General features: G+C 42.8%; 1 protein-coding gene across 2 annotated transcripts in view; it reads left to right on the plus strand.

Annotated features, from left to right (window-relative positions):
* Positions 1 to 21,766, plus strand: part of U2AF1L4 (U2 small nuclear RNA auxiliary factor 1 like 4) — a 58,940-nt gene that overhangs the window by 5,508 nt on the left and 31,666 nt on the right. The window contains exons 2-5 of one of the 2 annotated variants that reach the window (XM_069201140.1): positions 12,835 to 12,922; positions 18,125 to 18,191; positions 21,213 to 21,262; positions 21,661 to 21,759. In XM_069201140.1, coding sequence (XP_069057241.1) covers positions 12,835 to 12,922; positions 18,125 to 18,191; positions 21,213 to 21,262; positions 21,661 to 21,759 — 304 coding nt within the window. Of the gene's footprint in view, positions 1 to 12,834; positions 12,923 to 18,124; positions 18,192 to 21,209; positions 21,263 to 21,660; positions 21,760 to 21,766 lie in introns of both variants that reach the window. The other variant, XM_069201139.1, reaches the window with a different exon arrangement.

The raw sequence follows: 21,766 nt of genomic DNA on the forward strand, positions 1-21,766 counted from the left end.
ATTGTTACTATTTTTTGTGCTTTCAGCCTCCTTCCAGTTAGTGACAGAAATGGGTGTGAAACCAATGCTGGGTCCCGGACAGCTAAACATTTTTGAAAAGTAGACAGAATTCTGAATTTAGCAAGGGATCATTTGTGTACAGAGAGTAACATCTAAAATAAAAGAATATTTAAATTGAGGTTTAAAAAAAAACCCAGCCATTTTGCTCCACGTTTTACCTTGTGACTTTTTCCTGCAATGTCAGATTTTCAAAAGCAATATACAGCAAATAAGCAGAAATTACCTAAAATAAATTTGCAGCCTAGGCTAGTGACCCTTACCTAAGGGTTGCTCTCCTTTTGTGAAATTGTTCCTGGTGTCTAGTGGTTTAAAGCATTTCTTTTCCGATTGCGATGGGGCTGCCTCTTATGAGGGCAGCATGTGATCGCGCGCTGACGTCATCAGATATCACAGGGGTGGGGAGGAGGCCCACGGGGGGGGCAGGTGCAGGGTGAGCTGGTCTCGTCCTTGGCTCATGGCAACCGAGGGCGAGACCAGCTCGTCCAGGGCACCCAAGGGCTTCAAATCAGTTCCTCATGGCTCATAGCAGAAATAATTGTTTTAAATAGAAGTTCCACATGGAGCACTGTTTTCTTTCATAGTTTAGTGCTGTACTTCTTGAGGTTACATTTTAGAATTCAGACACAATGATCATGTTTAAAACAGTTAATTACTCCTTTTGTACCACAAAGAATGCTAGAATTGTTTTGCCATTTTCTTTATAGGCCCCTTGCTCTACTGGCAGTGCAAACTTTTAGATTTAAGAAGACCTTTCCCTCTGTGCCTTCTGATATTTGCCACCAAGTGGATTTTTGAGGAATGTTTTGTCCTCTAATATGTGTATTTATATTGTTAGTTTGTAGAGCACAAAATTGGCTTAACAGCAATGTATTGCTGAACAGGTCATAGCCCCTTGCTTCATATATGATACCTTTCAGGGATGATAGGTTGGTATTAAATACCTGGATTCTTTGGAGCTTAAGTTTTTGTGTTCTGGGGTTTAGCAACTGGCAACATGCGCACATGCCTTTGAGGCATATGGCTGCTCTGGGTAAGAAACCAAAGAATTCTCTTGAGAAATTCAAAGTAGATTTTCAATGCCCTTCAGTTGGTCTAATAATTATTATTATTTTTTTTTTTTTTTACTGTCTAGAACGCTATGTGTAATACAGTAATTTTTTAAAGAAAAACTGATTTTTATTCGCCTGGTGCTATTGCACGTGTGATTTGCTTAAAATGATTGTTTTGTGTAGCAGCTGAGGAATTCTGTTTTTCTAACCTGAAGAGTAAAATCGTGTTGAGAGCTGTGCATATATGCACATTTTCTGCTAAAGGCAACATTGTTGCTTCAATTAGCGGAAACAATTTTGTGTGCACATGCTTCTAATAGAGGCTGTCTGCTTCTCCACATACCCCAGTTATGTTTTACACTTGGTCATCAATGTTAGGTTAACTCTTGGCTTTCAGCAATAACACTTTTCGGAAAGAAAGAGCCCTTAATGACCATGTATCTAACATATGTATAATGTGTCTTGTTAGGAATCGCTGTTAGATTCAAGACATCATACACTTGCTTCCTTGAGAACAGGGACCCTGGATAACATGAATTTGCACGAATAAGGAACAAATAAATTTTTATAACAAGGGATTTATCATTTCCCCCATTTTTATTACTTTTACATATGTAATGATTTGTTGCATGATGCAGTCAAATGTCTACATCCACTGGCGTCATTAATATTGTCAGAGCAGCAATTTCATCTCATTATTAGTTTAATGTCAGTACACAGCAACTAAAGATTTCGAGAGCTACAGTTAACCTTTCAGGCCTTGAAAAATCACAAAAGATGTTACTAGACCTGCATGTTGAGTAACTTGAATAATCTACTTGACCTAACTGTAATGTACTTGACCAGTAAATGGATCTCAAACTGATCCTAGGCAACTATTTTACTTTACAAAGTCACCTTTTTCTGCTTTACAAAGAATACCTTTTGTATGATTAAATAGGCTAAACGTTTGTTCCATGTAACAGAAGAATCTAGCCCACATATAGGGTACACGTGATCCATGACTTGCCTCTTAGTTTATTAATAACCTTGCCATCCGGGCAGGAGTGTTTCACAGTTTGTTTAAACACTCACTTTTAAAAACTATATTACTGAAACATGATGTTGTAGTGTACTGTCATTTACAGACACATGTCCAAGAAATGTGCAAAAAACTTTCCCACTAACTTGCAGCTTTACTGATTGTGAGTTTTAATCTGTGAAAATGAAGTTTCGGAAAACCTTTATCATTTGCACATCACCAAGTGTTCTGATTTCTTTTCATCCTATTTATATTTTTTTCATCACACAAGTACAAAAAATGGCCCTTCACAACTACTGAAATATATTTTCAAATGTTTGTACAGTTGACTTGGTTATTTAAATGTTGTGTTTTTGGGGAAAACCTGACACCCTGCAGCCTTTGATTTTACTTTGTGCAGCAGGTCAAAAAGTTCATCTTACAAAATCCTAGAACTCTGCAGTCCGTAATTGTAAGACAAATTAACTTTTGGCCTCTGTCTCTGAACATACAGCAAATGTGACAAGATACAAATAAGATTTAAAGTCATCTTAATTGCGCCATCTTAGTGACTTAACAGAACACCTGTTATTTGTCAACTCGCGAAAAGGGACAAGTAGGTCCTAAAATAGCTCAACCTGATAAATTATGACTTGCCATAGCAAGTGGGCGAGTAGATTTTTCGAGGCCTGCTTTTAACAAGTGTATACAGGGAGTGCAGAATTATTAGGCAAGTTGTATTTTTGAGGATTAATTTTATTATTGAACAACAACCATGTTCTCAATGAACCCAAAAAACTCATTAATATCAAAGCTGAATATATTTGGAAGTAGTTTTTAGTTTGTTTTTAGTTTTAGCTATGTTAGGGGGATATCTGTGTGTGCAGGTGACTATTACTGTGCATAATTATTAGGCAACTTAACAAAAAAAAATATATACCCATTTCAATTATTTATTATTACCAGTGAAACCAATATAACATCTCAACATTCACAAATATACATTTCTGACATTCAAAAACAAAACAAAAACAAATCAGTGACCAATATAGCCACCTTTCTTTGCAAGGACACTCAAAAGCCTGACATCCATGGATTCTGTCAGTGTTTTGATCTGTTCACCATCAACATTGCGTGCAGCAGCAACCACAGCCTCCCAGACACTGTTCAGAGAGGTGTACTGTTTTCCCTCCTTGTAAATCTCACATTTGATGATGGGCCACAGGTTCTCAATGGGGTTCAGATCAGGTGAACAAGGAGGCCATGTCATTAGATTTCCTTCTTTTATACCCTTTCTTGCCAGCCACGCTGTGGAGTACTTGGACGCGTGTGATGGAGCATTGTCCTGCATGAAAATCATGTTTTTCTTGAAGGATGCAGACTTCTTCCTGTACCACTGCTTGAAGAAGGTGTCTTCCAGGAACTGGCAGTAGGACTGGGAGTTGAGCTTGACTCCATCCTCAACCCGAAAAGGCCCCACAAGCTCATCTTTGATGATACCAGCCCAAACCAGTACTCCACCTCCACCTTGCTGGCGTCTGAGTCGGACTGGAGCTCTCTGCCCTTTACCAATCCAGCCACGGGCCCATCCATCTGGCCCATCAAGACTCACTCTCATTTCATCAGTCCATAAAACCTTAGAAAAATCAGTCTTGAGATATTTCTTGGCCCAGTCTTGACGTTTCAGCTTGTGTGTCTTGTTCAGTGGTGGTCGTCTTTCAGCCTTTCTTACCTTGGCCATGTCTCTGAGTATTGCACACCTTGTGCTTTTGGGCACTCCAGTGATGTTGCAGCTCTGAAATATGGCCAAACTGGTGGCAAGTGGCATCGTGGCAGCTGCACGCTTGACTTTTCTCAGTTCATGGGCAGTTATTTTGCGCCTTGGTTTTTCCACACGCTTCTTGCGACCCTGTTGACTATTTTGAATGAAACGCTTGATTGTTCGATGATCACGCTTCAGAAGCTTTGCAATTTTAAGAGTGCTGCATCCCTCTGCAAGATATCTCACTATTTTTGACTTTTCTGAGCCTGTCAAGTCCTTCTTTTGACCCATTTTGCCAAAGGAAAGGAAGTTGCCTAATAATTATGCACACCTGATATAGGGTGTTGATGTCATTAGACCACACCCCTTCTCATTACAGAGATGCACATCACCTAATATGCTTAATTGGTAGTAGGCTTTCGAGCCTATACAGATTGGAGTAAGACAACATGCATAAAGAGGATGATGTGGTCAAAATACTCATTTGCCTAATAATTCTGCACTCCCTGTACTAGCATATTGTTCCATAAGTACAGTTTATTTCAGCTTTAACCATTTTTAGGTCGAGCTTGGCAGCGTTGTCTGCAAGACGTGTTGTATTCAATATGCTTGTTCCTGGTACAGCGTGTGTTGGCCCCTCCTTCCGGCTGGTTTCGGTTTTCCCTTTAATCCGAGCTGTGATCCTTTCTCCTTGCGGCTTGTCCTAAATCCATAGTTGTGGCTTTAAAAGAGATTAGGAACGAGTGTCTTGATTATGACATCTCATATTTGTTTCAAGCCTTGCACATACTTTCACTACCCCGTACTGTTCCGTGACCAACTTATGAAACGTCTTCCTTGGTAGGTGATTGGTTTATAGTAACTAGCCCTGCACCCTCACTGTCAATGGTGACAGCGCAGGAGTCGGAGGTGACTGCTGCGATGGTGTACAAGGCTTATCTGCTGCTGTGACATGATTGCACCAACAGCAGATAGATACCAAATCCACCCCCTCCCTGCAGTGTTTGGTCGCTGGGCTCTGCAAACCAGCACATAGGAGTTGGGTCACAACAACACAGCCATGGAGCCTGCCGAGGAAGGTAAGTCTTAAGCATGAGTGGCGTTTGGATTGGAGCATTGCTTGGGGTCCTTCCAGCAAGGCTTTGTGTGCGGGAGTCGAGACCCTCTACTTGTGGTCTCTTTTTACGTCCTAGATTTCTGATTCCTTAGTCTCTCTCTGATAACGCAACCCAAGTTGCCTACGTGCAGTTCTCTTGCCAGCTTGATTGTGAGTACAACTCTTATAGCTACCAACACACATTTCTGCATTCCCAAACAATCTGCTGTGCCAGGGTGCCGTTGTTTTACCTTACCCTCGTCCCCAAATCTCATAATTGATCTTCAGATGTCTTGACACTGACGTTCATTACCTTCTAAGTATGATCATAACTACATCTTCGTATGCCATTAGAACTCTTCCAGATGCACTAGCTCTTGTATTTTAAGCGCTACCGGGTTTAATGTTTCAGACTCATTCGACTGCCTCGGCTAGGTCCTTATTATACAAATGCTACATTCATCATGAACCTCATATGAGTAGAGGCTTAGTGAGGCTGAGTGCTTGCTGCTAAGGTCTTTGCTGACTATAGCTTTGAATCCGACGATCACAAACTTGCATTTCCTTCTTTCGAAGTGGATAAAATAAGTTATATTAATACAGGTAACAGTAGCATTCCAATTGTACTGTAGTGGTATGGAACAGCCTACCTCATGAGTAAGAACGCTATTAAAGTGATTTGATAATCATTTCCCAGATATATTATACCATGAAGCAGCTTTTGTCCTAAGGTGAAACATTTATGGTTCTCTAGCAGCTTTGTTTTTTCATTTATTTCACTAGTTTTGTACTTATGTGAAAAAAGGTTTATAATTGTAAAAGTGTTGCTGTTCCTTGCGAGCAAGGCTTTTGAATTATCTTAGCCAAAGTGTCTTGTAAAATTAGAACTGTAGAGGGGCTGTAGGTATGCTCTCTATAATCGGATGTGAACGAGACAATAAACAAACGGAGAGGCAAGCCATAAGGCTGGCGAGGCTCCAAGAGCCTGTGCATGATCCGAGTTATGGGAATGTTTGGTATGTAAATCATGCAACAAACATCATGTAAAAATATGATGTCACCAAAGTAAAATAAACTGTTTAGTATGTGGAAGCATATCTATATCAGATTACTTCAGTGCATGGGGGACATTTATTAAAAGTGAAAGTTGTAAAACAACTTGGAAACTTTCAGGCCCCTTCCAATCTGACAATGTAATTAGTGTTCTGATGCAAATGAATTGCCTTGTGCAAAGTATATATGGCCTAGATTCTTACTACACATAGCGCAACATTATATTTCAAGTCAAATATGAGAGTTTTTGCACAGACCACATTCTGAACTTGAATATTTTAAGGTACCTTCCTGGATCATACACTTTGGGGAAGCTTGAATTGATCCCAGGTTTTTTGGTTCTACATTGTGCAGTTCAGTCACTGGACCTCTTTTCTCTCCCCCGTTTTACATCAAAATATTAAGGCTTTGTATTTAGTCATAGACCAGGAGTTCAAAACGTGAATGTCAGACTGAAGCCACGTGAAAGCTCTACTTGTTTCGGGTTCAAGGGTTTAAGATGGGAAGCTGTCGCCAAGCAAGATGGCTGACAAGACATGTTGGTGAGGAGCTCCCCAGCACCCTGCCACACTACTCCTTAATCCTACCTGTTCCCTGCCAGGAGTGGTCTCTAAGGGCTGTTTTGAGCATTACAGTTAACATACTATAATATTCACAGCACTAAAACTCTCCCCATAATGCTTTGAAGGGATTCATTTTAGAATTTTTTTTGCTCATAAATCAGCATGTGGTGATCCTAGGATAATGGAACCACCTTCATCTGTTCACCACAACGTGCTATTTCTGTCTAGATAATCTCTGGGTCCCCACAGTAGGTTAACGGGGACCTCAAAATAACCCCTCACACCATTCAGTGTCTTTTTAAGCTCCTTTATGGCTGGAAGGTTTGTTTTGCAGGAACTTTTAATAATATTCTAGTAGGCCTGCTAGCTTTTTAGTTATATGCAGGGCCAGTGGAGTTATGTGGCAAGAAAAGTCCAAATATGTATTTACCACGCCAATAGCTCTAACTCAAGCAAATGTGCGACCAATTGCATTGTAAAGTCCACCCAAGCACGGCAGTATTGACTAATAGGATTAGCTCATTTTATAGCAAGCAGAAAAATATGGGCTTGGGAGTCCACCCAGAAATGGCAAAGGAGCAACCATTACAAAAATGGCTATAGCGTATTCCCTAGGAGTCCACCTAAAAGCCAGGGCGGAGCAGCCATTCAGCCTGCCACGGTGTATTCTCTGAGGTGATTATCCAGGAGAGGCTTGCAAGAACCCCATAGGAATAACCAGTTTTCTATATACTAAGATATTTCCGCTCAAGAGGGGAGTTTGAACAACCCACTCCTATGGAAAGATGTACTTGGATTACAATATGCAGATTAATACACATGGCAAACCTCTTTTATGCCCAATAGTTGACCCCTGGTCAGCATAGAACGAGAAGATCGGTTCCATGGATCTTATGTCATGTCCGTGCAGGTCTATTCACTTCTTCAACACCAGTGGTTCACATACTTTCTTTACAACACACAAATTAACAATGCAGAGACGCTGGGATCAATACCATTAGGACAGAATGGCTAGTGTCCTACCTCCCGTTCAGAGCTTTTTTTCCTTTCTCTCTTAAGTCATTTTGTTCTACCACGGTACATTTCACTAGGCCTGTAACATATGGTTATATGGTAACCGTCGGGAAATGAGGTTAGGAGATCTTTCTCTCAGACACAAGACTACTACAGGGGAAGTCAATACATGTGGTACTGCAGGCGTGATATGAGCAGCATGCAGGTGGCATAGATGTGGTGTGATGATTGGTAAAGCGTCACTGCTTATTCGGAGAGTTGTGGGTTAATGGAGGTAGTGCATAACTAATTTTTCTAGTTCTTTTGGTTGTAAGGAAATAAAGTGCATGAATGCCGAAGCTTCACGGGGCTAAAGCTCTGGCACAGAATAGCGAGAGAACTGTTGAAGTCTGACGATGATTACAAGTAAGAGGCACAGGAAGGGAGCCCAGAGCTTAGCTGCAGCAAGTTAAAGAAACAAGCATTTGCAATGCAATATGTCTCGCATTTGCTTGAGTTACAGCTATTGGCATTGTGGATTCATAGCAGGACTTTTCTTGCCACATATATTGGTCAACGCTGCCTCATAATGTTGTCTTTTCCTGCCATATTATTACAGTGTCCCTGCATATGACTAAAGCAATTCCACTTACCTTCTTTCTCTATCTGCAGCAAAATTTGAAAATGTTGCCATTGAGCATCCTAATTTAAATGTGCTGTGCTAATTTCAATAAAATACCACTTTCAGCACCCCTCCATCAGAGTTGCTGGTTGGCTAACACAATTCCACCAGAAAAGACACACGGCAGCCACAAAGGAGAAATAAACTAGAAGGGTCACCCAAACAAATCAAGTATTGAAACAGTCATAGTGTAATATGGATGTTAAATTGGCCTGAATTATGGTCATGATTGTATTAGAGAGACCTCAGTGCAGAACTTGCTCAACAGACCTACAAAACAAACTAGAATTCTTAAGACCTGTTTTATATCCTTGTTCTCCCTTTCTGTTATGAAAGATACCCTATATTTGCTGGTCTGTACTATGAAACTGAAGCATCAATATCCAACTTTCAGTTGCATATTAAGGAATTTAAATGTTAAATTTAAAAATGGATACTAACTTGTGGGTACATTCTTAATCTCCTAATTAATTCCTGCAGTGCACTAATAAACAACCGAGGATAATGTGTCCTTGTTAGCTCATGACAGCTTTTCACAGAAAATAGTTCAGAAGAAAAAGCTGAAAATTTTGATCAGTTATAATTCTGATCAATGGCCTGTCTTTTGCGCTTGTTTGTCTCTATCAACTGACATTATGACACTACTCTACTGCATCATTATTACTGTAGAGCAGTAGTGCATTCTTATTACAGTTGTTTAGTATTGTCATAACTAAATTGTACCAAGAAAATAGAATTTGTTACATGCACAGGCATAAGGCACTGACTCTTGTTAAAAGACCCTTTACTGCATGGATTGTGTGGAGCCACTGTCGCCCATTGCTAGGTTCATTGATGCATATACTGTGTAATGCCACTGACGCTCATTATTTAGCTATGTTGCAAATTGTCTGTGCAGGGCACTGACATTAGCTACTATGCCCACTGATGCTTGTAATGTGTGATGTCAATGACCCTCATTACCAGGCTCACTAATGCATGCATTGTGAGGGGCCACTGATGTTCTTTAGAAGACCTATTGTGCATGTTCTGCGCAGGGTTACTGAAATGCGTTGTAAGGTTCATTGTTTCATGCACTTTGTTGAGACACTACTGCTAATTACTAAGCCCATTGGTGCATGCAACCTGTGAAGCTATATTTACGTAGTATTAGGTCATTTTTTGTATTTACACAGTCAGGCTACTGATTATTCTTATTAGGCCCTCTGGTGCATTCATTGTGGGGCTACTGATGCTGGTTCACAGGTCCACTGACATAAGTTCTGTGTGGGGCGTCTGCAGCTTTTTTAACCCAGAGGCACTGACTGGGCTACTTACTCTCCTTAGTAAGCCTATTGATGCAGGTAGTGTTTAGGTCCATATACACTCTTTATTAGGTCATTCATGCATGCACAGTGTAGAGCCACTAACACTCCTTATTAGTTTATTGATGCATGCACTGTGTGGGGCCACTGACACTCCTTCTTAGGTCATTGATGTTTGCACTCTGTCTGGCCGCTAACAGCCGATATTCAGCTGATTAACGCATGTACTGTGTGGGGACCAGAAAACAATAGTTACAGTGAAACAGGATCTTTACTGATCTAAGCAGTACTTGAAATCACTAAAGCAATGTCTTACTAACACAGAACTATTTTAAATGCCACAAACATGTTGCTTTAGGTATCTTGCTTGGCTTACACCAACCATGCAAAGAGAATAGTAATGAGAGGGCCTTGTCTACTGGTTGTTGTGAGTTTGAGCACACATTGCAGGCATCGTTTGTAACTTCCTTTCATGATAAAAGGAGCATATCCTTGTTAAAACATACACTGTTCGATTGGGACTATGTGTTCGCTGGGGCAGTGCTTCCACTGCAATCTATGGCCAGTGAAGTGCCCGTGCATGTTGGAAACAACTCGCTGATGCCACACGTGACATGATCCTACGTAGGAGCTTTGCATTGGTGCAACATTAGATCACCGAATTAGGCCTAGTATCTTCAGCATATGTCATCGTAGTGCTTACAACAAACGGCTCCCATCTAAATTTGACCAAAACTATCACCTTTGCCAACAAATCATTCTGATGTGACTCTTGCTAATGTTGTGGAAAGGATGCTGCTTTTTTGGCACCAAGGGCGATAGGCTCTCCGGCTCTGAGAGTTACTGATCAGTAGAGAGGCATTAGTATCCTTAACCATACAAAAACTAGAGGGCATCCTTACTGCTCGGATTGGGGAAATACCTTTTCTCCGATGCAGCACTGGTGTCAGAGCAGGGGGCGGCTTGGAGGACTTAGCCCTTACCATCTTTATAGCCGGACTCCTCCAAGAGGCACACCGAACTCTGGGAAACCCCTCAGCACACGGGTTTTGCCAATTACAAACCCACTATAGTCAGTTCCTGTTTGTACCCAGGGGGCACTGTGAAGTGCACACTCGATCGGAGCAAAGGAATGCACACAAAAAACCATTTGGTATATTTACGAACAGCTTTTAAAGGATGGATCAATATATTGTTTTAGTTACGAACTGGATAACGCTAGCTATAATCCTGCTCCTAAAAAACGAACACCGTGCTGATTCGCAAGATCAATCATACACATTTTAAGTCCAAGCTGAGAGCACGGAAAAACATTTACGGGCAAGCCATCTTGAAAAAATTCAAACTTGCACAACTCGAATAAACACATGGGTTGTGTTTTACTGTGACCTTTAAAAAAAATATATGCATGTGAAACGGAATCATGTTTACACAAAATAAAGAGCGAGGGGAGAGCAAGCTGACCCTGAAAAAGCCCCCCTATGTTTTTATTATGTTTGCAAAGGGAGCTGGTGGGGAGGAGGGACTGAACAAGCACCCACAGTGTAGAGAAACAGGCAAATGCTAAACAAAACAAAAAAAGTCCCTTACAGAAGAGATAGAAAGGACATAGCGTAATTATACAGTTCTTGGTGCTTCTCCCAAAGAGGCAGAACTGACCACTAGCGAGCAAGGATTTTTGAAGGACACTGCAACTAACAAATCTAATAGCTTTGAACCACAGTATAAGTATACTAAAAGTATACAACAGGTCAAACGCTAAGGCTCGACCTAAAAAGCTTTTTCTCTGGCCTTTAAGTAAGAGGGATCCTGATGGAGGTCATGGGGTGGGGGGGGGGGGAGAGAACTTAGTTTGGAATGTGGGTGATGGTGAATAGCTATCTGCACAAGAGAGGGATTTCAACTTTACATATTTATTTAGCGGGAACCAGAGGAGTTTGCTCAGAATTGGGGAAATACGTAGCCATTTCCTGGTACCTGTTGTAATTCTAGATGCTACATTCTGCCCAGTTAGTTTTTGTCGTAATTTAGTGGGGTGCCTAGTTGGATGCTATCGCTGCCATCTAAGTATGTCTGAAATAGGAGGATGATACATAGTGTCAATAAAAGGGAGGACCCTGCAGAACAATTTAAACTGGAAAAACAAGACCAGAATACTTCTCATGCTTCTTTTGTTAGAGTAAGATATTTATTAGAAAGATGCTTAAGGCAGGGACCTGGAGAGAATGAGTTTGCTTGGGCTGGTAGAAGTGGGCCAGCCAGGGTTGTACTAGGAAGGTGGGCACGTGTGTGAGAAGCACTTGAGTTTTTTTGTGTAGATTTAGTTAGATTTATTTGACCGTCATCCATTGTTCTCCAGCAGTGATGGAGGAAAGTTAGTTATGATCTGTAGATGACAGTGGCTGGTTGAGACTGAAAATTAGCCGAGTACCTTCTACTTACAAATAACATTTTAGACAGTGCAAATGAAGATGATTAGCCAGTCGAAGCATGCCATCTAGACTGAACCATCAGAGCATGGGCAATGGTATTGAAAGCTGCTGTCAGATTCAAGAGGGTTAGTGCGTCAATCCTGCCCATATCACTTTCTATCCTGAGGTGGAAATTTGGACTAAAGCAAGGAAAAACAATCAAGTGCATGGTGCTCGGAACAATGCACCTGCATGTTCTAGCTGTGATCCCCCCCCCCCCCCCCCAAAAAAAAACACACAAGCCCTTTATATTAGGACCTCTCCAAGGGAAGCCCAATCCTACAAACTGAATTCTGCCTGCTTACCTGTCAGGGTGCCAAATGAATGAGGGGTGTGCTGCATGTATTCCCAGCTCATAACCTAATAGCTATATCAGTTTGAGGGGGTCTGGAATGGCCACTGGTTTCAGTGTCAGGATCGAGGGGGAGCTCTGTTGTGTTCAGAGTAATGCCACAGTGGTGCTGCAAAGGGTCATTGTATGGGTCATTGAGGTCCACATGCTAAAGTAGGAAATAGGAGCAGTCGAAGGCTGTAATGCTAGAGGACCAATACGTAAGTCGGGCATATTGCATAATAGTTGGGAGTAGTGAGATGCCACATTTGTGGATGATGTCATGCTGGCTTTGGTGAGTGACTGTCACACATTGTCTGAAGGGGGTAATCTAGTACAAACAATAGTGTCTATTTAATAGTCGCACTGTGACTGAAAATTATGTTCTTCTGCCGCCTCTTCACTTGTTTGGTAGCTGAAAGTGAGCAGAGTGGGTCCGAATATTAATTTCTTTTTCGTTTTATCCACAGGGTTAACTGTTCCTTCTACTTTAAGATCGGTGCCTGCCGCCATGGGGACAGATGTTCTCGGCTTCACAACAAACCAACATTCAGTCAGGTATAAGGCGATGCCTCAACAATGTCATGGATCTCCTGCCTCTGAAAGCATTGTGGCGTTCTGCGTTAACCCTTTAATACTTGTAGTTTTCCACTCATACACAGCATTTCACGAGTCATGTATTGGAACTTTCTCTCCACTTATTACACACACACACACACACACACACCTCCACTCACGTGACGTTACCAGTGGTGTACTCACACACACACACACACACCTCTCTCCACTCACGTGACGTTACCAGTGGTGTACTCACACACACACACACCTCTCCACTCACGTGACGTTACCAGTGGTGTACTCACACACACACACCCCTCCACTCACGTGACGTTACCAGTGGTGTACTCACACACACACCTCTCTCCACTCACGTGACGTTACCCGTGGTGTACTCACACACACACACACACACCCCTCCACTCACGTGACGTTACCAGTGGTGTACACACACACACCTCTCTCTCCACTCACGTGACGTTACCAGTGGTGTACTCACACACACACACACACACACCTCTCCACTCACGTGACGTTACCAGTGGTGTGTACACACACACACCTCCACTCAAGTGACGTTACCAGTGGTGTACTCACACACACACACCTCCACTCACGTGACATTACCAGTGGTGTACTCACACACACACACACACACACACACACCTCCACTCACGTGACGTTACCAGTGGTGTACTCACACACACACACACACCTCCACTCACGTGACGTTACCAGTGGTGTACACACACACACACACACACACACACCTACACACCTCCACTCACGTGACGTTACCAGTGGTGTACTCACACACACACCTCTCTCCACTCACGTGACGTTACCAGTGGTGTACACACACACACCTCCACTCAAGTGACGTTACCAGTGGTGTACTCACACACACACACACACACACCTCCACTCACGTGACGTTACCAGTGGTGTACTCACACACACACACACACCTCTCCACTCACGTGACGTTACCAGTGGTGTACTCACACACACACACACACACACACACACACCTCCACTCACGTGACGTTACCAGTGGTGTACTCACACACACACACACACACCTCCACTCACGTGACGTTACCAGTGGTGTACACACACACACACACACCTCCACTCACGTGACGTTACCAGTGGTGTACTTCTCAGGGCCGCTCATGCAAGTTTCCTTTTTCATTGGCTGCCCTAGAACTTGCACTACTCTCCTACCCAAAATGTCTTGAGTCATGGCATGTCCCTCGCTCGCCAATCATACCTTAATACTTCACCAGTGTCGTTCTCCTCTGGAACTCGCTCTCCGCTTAATCACATTTCCATAGTCTTAGCTTGCTCTGTACCTTGTTCGACTCTGAGAGACAAAACCTCATCAGAAGTGTCCCACCATGAAGCACCCTGTTCTTCGATTTCTATGCCAGTACTCTCCAGTAACACGCAACACTTTACCACTATTGTTCTCCCGTGGAACTCTGTTTGCGTGAAAGAACTCGCTCTGCACTTCTGCACAGCATTCCACAAGTTGTGGAGTGTTTCAGAACTTGCCCTCCCTCTCCCTTTGTATTCAGCTCTTTCAGTGTTGTCCTCCCCTTGAATTGGCATGCAACCTATAAACAGCATTTCCTCAGTTATTCTTGCTATACAATGCAGCGGTTTCCCAGAGGTGTCCCTTGGGATTTGCTCTTCACTCTATAGCCATTTCTTAATGATGTACTGCTCTAGAGCTCATTCTCTGCAATGTTTTTGCCACGGGTATCACCTCTTTAATTACTCTTGCTAATAGTGCCCAATCCTAGAATGTAATCTCCTTGGACAGTTACTTATCTCCTCATACATGTCACTTCACTGCACTCAAAGCACCTTTCAGTACAGTTCGGCTCACTTGTCATTTCAAGCTCTGGTCTTAAGCATGGCTTCACCGAGCGTGCCCTGTCTTGAAATTCTTTTCATGATAAAACCATCCTTGAAATTTGTCTTCACATTATTTCAAAGGTACCATACCCTGCCGTTCAGTGAATGTGGTGCTCTACCTAATTCTAGATGAAGATGCTCAGAAATTTATTTTCTAAATATTCAGTCGACATGGTATGTTCTAAACAGAGATTCACTACTAGGACCATTATATGGTGTGGTTATATGACCTCACAGTGTAAATCGCTGCCACTCCTGTTTGTCAGGATTCGTTGGTCAGACCTTTAACTCAACTCTGGATAACCGTGGATCCAAGCTGTTGGAGTTATACAGAGGAGCAAGTGTAAAGAATTTAGACATTTCCAAAAGAATTGAGGAAGACCTGCATGAGACGCTTGAGAAATCGGACATCCATGTAAAAAAAGGTTTGAGTATTTGTATAATTTTTTACATCAAAAAGATCCACCAAGGGTTCGGGAGATATAGAATTTACACCGTATAGTAAATTTACTTAACTGCAAACCAGCTTTGGCAAACTCAACAAATTTGACACTTAAACCTTCGTAAGTATTAATTCAGTTACTTAGTTACGTTAGGTGACCAGCTCTGGCAGGGAGCCAGTCAAGGGGCCCACCATGGTCCACAGAAACTGTTACTTCTACAAGAAAAGCAGTCTCCAGTTCAGTTTTCGCATCAGTGGATACTTGCCATTGACTTATCTGAAGTGTTTCTGATGCAAGGGATACAGGATGCTGAAGATGCTTAAAGCTGCTGTGTGGTAGATTAGGGGGGGGGGTGGAGCTATTCCTTGGTCCACATGCTTGGTGTGGCAATCCTGGCCACAGAGGCCGAAGTCTCTTGAATTTCTCTTGATTTGGGTAGAAGCCTAGTTTCCCGGTACAGTGGTTTCAGCAGTTTTCTTCTTTCTGCAGTAACTTGCCTTCTGGTTGACCTAGCTGCATTCTGATGTCCCTGTGGGGTCCAGACGATGTGGGGGTAACTTCTGAGTGTTGGTCTTGATCTCTTGAAATGCATGGTGCCGAGGAGCGGAGATCAGGGAATCTGTACTACCAGTAGGCTTCTCTAGCTGTTGTGGCCCAGTGGAGTCTTTTTCCTCTGCTGAGCTCTGCAGTCGACTTCTCCATGAGCAGGACCCAACATGCACAGTCCCTCTTCCTTGGCTAGCCACCAGGTACAGCAGGCGCAGGCCACGCAAATGCAGCTTCTTTGCTGTGTCCATGGTGCAGCAGGACAGTATTCCTTTGGTCCTCTTCTCCAGTCCAGGGAGATCTGGATGCCCAAAAATGCCCTCAGGGGAGGAATCAGCCACTAGCTATTTATCGTCCAGGTTCCGTTCTGGCTAGTGACAACTTCTTGTGAAGAAGAAGCTGGCTATCCTAGAAGTCTCTATTCTGACCAGTCTCAAGATGGGAGAACACCTCTTGACATGCAAAGCTCCCTAGCCCAACCCAGAGGTGTGGCTACCAAGGGGGTTACATGAAAAACAGTTTTGACATCTGGTTTCCCCTCTCCGTCCCTAGTGCCAGCCTATCTGCCTACACAATAGAGCAGTGGTCTCCAAACATTTTTATGCTGTTTCCACCAGTTGAAAAGTAAAAATCATGGGCCCCCCCTTCAGAATTTTTCACAATTATTTTATAATGATGGCAATGTTAAAATATGTCTAGACGTATTTAAATATTGCAGTTAAGTACTGTTACCTTTGTTAAAAGTGCAATAACATGTTTCTGCTTAAAACCCCTCGCATGCAGGCTTTTATTGCGTTTTTTTTCCTGGAAGTCATTCGTATGTCTCTCCAGGTGGGCAGAAAGCTGTCTAGGGACAGACCCCCATGTGCAGCTGTGAATGGGAACGGGCGATATTGGGCAGCAAAGTAACAGCTTTGTAAAAGTTGAACACTGCAGCAAGTTACATTAATTTCAACTTGTTGCATTAAGCCCAGCCTGATCATCAAGTTATTATTCGATGCCTTCCAGCAGTGTAACAATACACCCTCCTATTAAAGATGCAAGTGAAGGATCACTTGGAGGGCAAACACAAGTGACACCCACAAAACGTGCCCAATTAGAAAAACACACAAGGTAAAAAGGTGCCTCGAGGGTCTGCGCTAGAAAACCCAGAAAATGTTGACCTGTGGAAGGTGCCATGCTGGCGTTGTCTTAGGTTTGTGGGCATAATTATGGCATGTTTCTGGGCTTTCAGGGCGTGCATGTTTATAATACCTTCATTGGCTTCACCACAATTATTTTCAGGGATTAAAATGGAAGTACGCCTGAAGTCAGGCTTACATTACCCCACCCCCTGCCAAACAAAAGTAAGAGAATGGGGAGCCATGGCCAACGTCCCTCGGGTCAAGGGAGCCACGGGTCAAAAACGTTTGGGAACACCTACCTTACAGTATCCACCTTAGTCATCCCAGTCAGAAGTTAGCAAGGCTGAGTTGTCCGCTTGTAACCCTGCACTTACCAATGGGACTACTGCCCGCCTCCACAGCAAAAGCATTTGTGCGATTTTACTGTTAAGAAGTGGATCATGTATTTAAAATTCTCTAATACACAGTACTCACCCTTAGGGCTCAATAAGCATATCTTACACGCATTAAACAGTGAGGATTGGGCTTTGCCATTACTTTAAATGGCAAAGTTGAGTTAGCAGTTTAAAATGGCCCTTCCAGGCTGCATTGGCAGACTAGGAACCACTTTTTACCTTTGTCACATTCAGGGTACCACAACCAGTGCTGCTGTCTCTTGATACCCGAAGTACCATATAGTACGGATATAAAAGTAGGTAAAGCTTATGCCAATTGAGTTTAAGCCAATGGAACATGCATATTTGAAGGTCAGCATGGACACTGACGTCTTATTAGCAGGCCTCAGTGCACGCTGAGGTTAAAAAAAATAAAAAAGGCAGCATCGGTCCAAAACTTTGGTGACCATACAGAGGCATTTCTTTACGGTGTTTGATTGCCATTCTTCATTATTAGGATCTTGTTACAAATGCACTGTTTCACCAATTCTTTAAATTAGCCATGGAACCATTTAGTTTTCATTTTGTCCATCCCCATACCATGAACACTGCTTGAGCCATTATGTGTGTACTTTCTATCACCGTTTCCTACTTTAATTTGCTTCTTCCTGTTTTCACTTTTTAGGATCTGTAATCCATGCTGTGCTATTTTGTTTTTAATGAGATTGTCACCTTCGTAGACGCGTATCTATTCCCTGCACTTAGTAATATGTTTTTATAACTTTTCAGACTATTGTGTTGCTGAACCTGTATCGGAACCCTCAGAATACAGCCCAAACAGCTGATGGCTCCCACTGTAAGTATCTGGAGGGAATTTCATGTCTTCCCCTCCCTTGTTTCCTCATGTGCAGCCTGAGCTCGTCGCAGATGGGCTGAGCTGTTTAGAGGGACAACTATGCCTGTCTACTAACACTAACGTGCACCCACGTCCCTTGACGCGCGACAGATGGGATTCATCTTTTCAGTAACAATGACGTCCGTCAGCCTGTTCTTTCGGCCATTTTAAGAATCTGTTGGATTCCTTTCTTTGGCTTTTACAATTTATGGGAGGCGAGTCTCGTTCTAGCCCAGTGTTCACATGAGAGGCACCTGCTCATTAGCTCAATGCAAGCTGCTTCTAGTATCACTTCTGAAGCTTGCATGGAAAGCATATGGTTTGAGGAAAGCAAATCTAAACCAAGATTTGGGGCAAGGTGTTCTGCCAAACAGTGTCTGGAACAAGAGTGTAACTTCTGCAGTACTCCACCTCTGTCATTATCTCTTTGCCCCCCCACAAGCCTTCCTTTGCATCACATCCCAACATTTGGAAGACTGTATCGCCTTATTGTATTAGGCGTTAAGTTGTAAATAAGTCTCAAGACCAGCAACTGCAGCCTTTCTACAACACAAGCCGCTTGGTGAGAATGAAGTTGCCTCGTAGATTGATGCCATAATTTGATTCTCATAAAATAAGCTGTTACACCGCCCCCTTGTAAATGGTGCTTCAAGCTGCTTTGAATTTCAGCCAGCAAGATTTTGCTTACTGCGTTTAAAATACTTTTGTAGATATTACCTTAAAAGTGAAGCTTTTCAAAACGCCCCCTTTCATCACCTGTGAAGGGCAGTTGGTAGTTTTTTGGCTTGTGGGTTACCTGTCATGTATTTAGATAACAGCTAGACTGAGAGGTGCTGTATGTGGGTAGGAGATGAGATGATGCCTGGGACGTGTGGAGCAAAGAAGACGCTGGGCTTTGTCTAAAGACACGGAGGGAAAGATTATACCGGAACGAAGGGGCATTTTGGATACTGGTACAGACTGGCATCTGGGCCTGGAAAGTAGGCAAACTAGATCGGAAGTGGGTGGGAGAAGGGGCAATAGAACAGTGTTATTTTGAGCGAGTAGTTGCAGGGGCCCACAGGCACTCATTTCTTTGGAACCAAGCACTTATTTTTTCCTCGGCAAACTTTGATTCAAAGCAAGAGAGAAAAACACAAAAGGCGGAAATGAGGAGGAAGAGACAGAAACGGTGACAGGGAGAAAGCAGTGATGAAAAGGAATCTGCAAAAGTGAGGGAGAGGAAATTTCTGCTGGATAATAAATGCATGAGGTGGAATCAAGACTACGCAGCCTTGGTATTCAGTGTCCCCTACGTACGATGGCGCCAGCAACGGGGTTCTGAACAAATCGTGTGGGCCCCAGCACCTTGTCTTTTACAAACTAAGCACTGACTGTAATCAGAACACAATAGAAGGCAGTAGGAACTGAATTGATGGTGTAATGGAAGGTGAAAGGTTTCTAGTAACACTTTAATAATGACCCACTTGGAGCACACAGGGTTCTACTTGCCACATCTTTAAATAGTCGCAGGCTCTTTTTGTTAATGAGCTCTGTTGATGCCAGCGTTTAGACCACTGTGGAGCTGAATATATCAGCCCTTTTTAACTGTAAATTTACTTTCAAGCATTTTTTTTCGATTTTGTAAAATACTGTGCATCAAACTAGATTATTTGTTCCTGATAGCCTACAATGCTAATTTGGGATCAGTAAGGGTGCTCTATCCTTCTCCACTTGCCAGCAAATTACACAACGTGGCCAAGTCATTTCAAGGTAGCTCACCTTCCATGCTAGCCTTAATTGTGAGATTATACCAAACGCTAGTTAAGTGACTGGTTCAGGTTTTACAAGCTGAAGAACTCTGCAACGTAGCTGCCAAATTCTCCTAGCTATTTACACACGTAAGGTTGTACATGTGCAAAAGTCTGTTTTGAACTAGTAAAAGGATTTGTTTGCTTGAAGATTTTCATGGAAACAAATCTACTTTCAGGAGGTGGAAGTAGACAGCAAGGGATAGATCTCATGCTGGTACAACCTGTGACTGTGGGCGCGCACAAACATACATGGTAAAGTCTGTTAACCAACTCCTACAACCCTTTCCCAATCTATTAAAGATAGGTTCAATCCTGCCCTTGTCGGGAATTACAGTTTCCAGAAAGGAATTGGACTCCTCTCAAATAAGAGGCTGGTTTGTTGAGAAAGGAGCTTACACGTGCAGTAAAATATTTTCTCTCTGAAGGGACTTTTAACTGGAGCATGCAAAAATGCAATTGACAAATTAGCTAGGGTTATAATCTTGACGTCTGGATTTTTCAAGGCTGGAGGTGTCCCGATGAGAGGTCCTTGAACTGCGGTCACAATTTGTATACTGCAGGGAGGACCAAATTATGTGGTAGAGTTTACTGAATAATGTGTGGGTACGGGGGAGAGCAAAGGAGACAGCACATTTTGAGGTGGGCCTACTTGTCCAGTGGACTAAATAAACATGAAACATTTATGTCCTTGAGTACAAGTAGTTTGTCTTTGGCATGGCCTTCCTGTGTAAGGGGTGGTAGGTTCCTGTATCAAGTGCTATCAAACCTAGAGCACGTTGTTACGTATTGGATTAGGTTTGCCTCCTAGCACTTCTGTTCACTGCATTTGTATTGGCATGCTAAAGTCTAGTGAAGCCATCTTGTGCCAGCCTTCCTTTACCTTATCACACTCGAATCAGTGTGCTGTTGTACAACACACAGGACAACTTGGTAGTGCTGGAGCATGAAGGGGCAGGGGTCTGCTTAGTCCAGCTGACCACGAGCAAAATGACGTCCGTCCTTTTTAAGCATAAGAACAGGGGGGCAGGTTTGTTGATGAGGGACATTCCTGGCCAAGTGAGTAGGAGTGGGGGCACGGTTCTTAGACGAGTAGATTGGTTCTTCAATTGTTTCTCTGTGATTCTTTGTGAAGGGGGAGGGGGATCATCCGTAACGGTTTATTATATATTTCTATTTCCTTCTACTGTAGGTCATGTGAGTGACATGGAGGTGCAGGAGCACTATGATAGCTTCTTTGAGGTGAGTGGACTTTGGTGATCATCTTTATACCTCGTGCAGAGGGTGGTGGGAACCTCTTGTTAACGTTCGGAAAGGTGGCTTGGTCTAGTCTCTTGGGCTGCACTGGTTTTCATGACCCTTAGCGCACATTGAGTCTTCCCTCATTTTTACTTTCTACAACCAAAAAACTCCAATAATGAGTAATCTTAGTTACTTTTTGGCATCAGTTGGTATGTGTCGCTTTTTGTCTGGACTCTAGTACTGGGATATTGTTAACAAACGGGTTTTGTGGAGTCAGTCGTCTCAAATAGGGTACTGTGCACGGGTGTGTTGTAAACTAAGCATTTTGCTTTATGGATGCTATAAGTTGCTACTGTGAAGTCACTCGGGCTAATAAGTCATTTCTTCTTGATTTGCAGGAAGTTTTTACTGAGGTTCAGGCCAAGTATGGTGAAATAGAAGAAATGAACATCTGTGATAACCTGGGAGATCACCTCGTCGGTAATGTTTATGTCAAGGTAACTA

Source organism: Pleurodeles waltl, chromosome 7 (assembly GCF_031143425.1).
Source record: "Pleurodeles waltl isolate 20211129_DDA chromosome 7, aPleWal1.hap1.20221129, whole genome shotgun sequence".
Taxonomy (NCBI): domain Eukaryota; kingdom Metazoa; phylum Chordata; class Amphibia; order Caudata; family Salamandridae; genus Pleurodeles; species Pleurodeles waltl.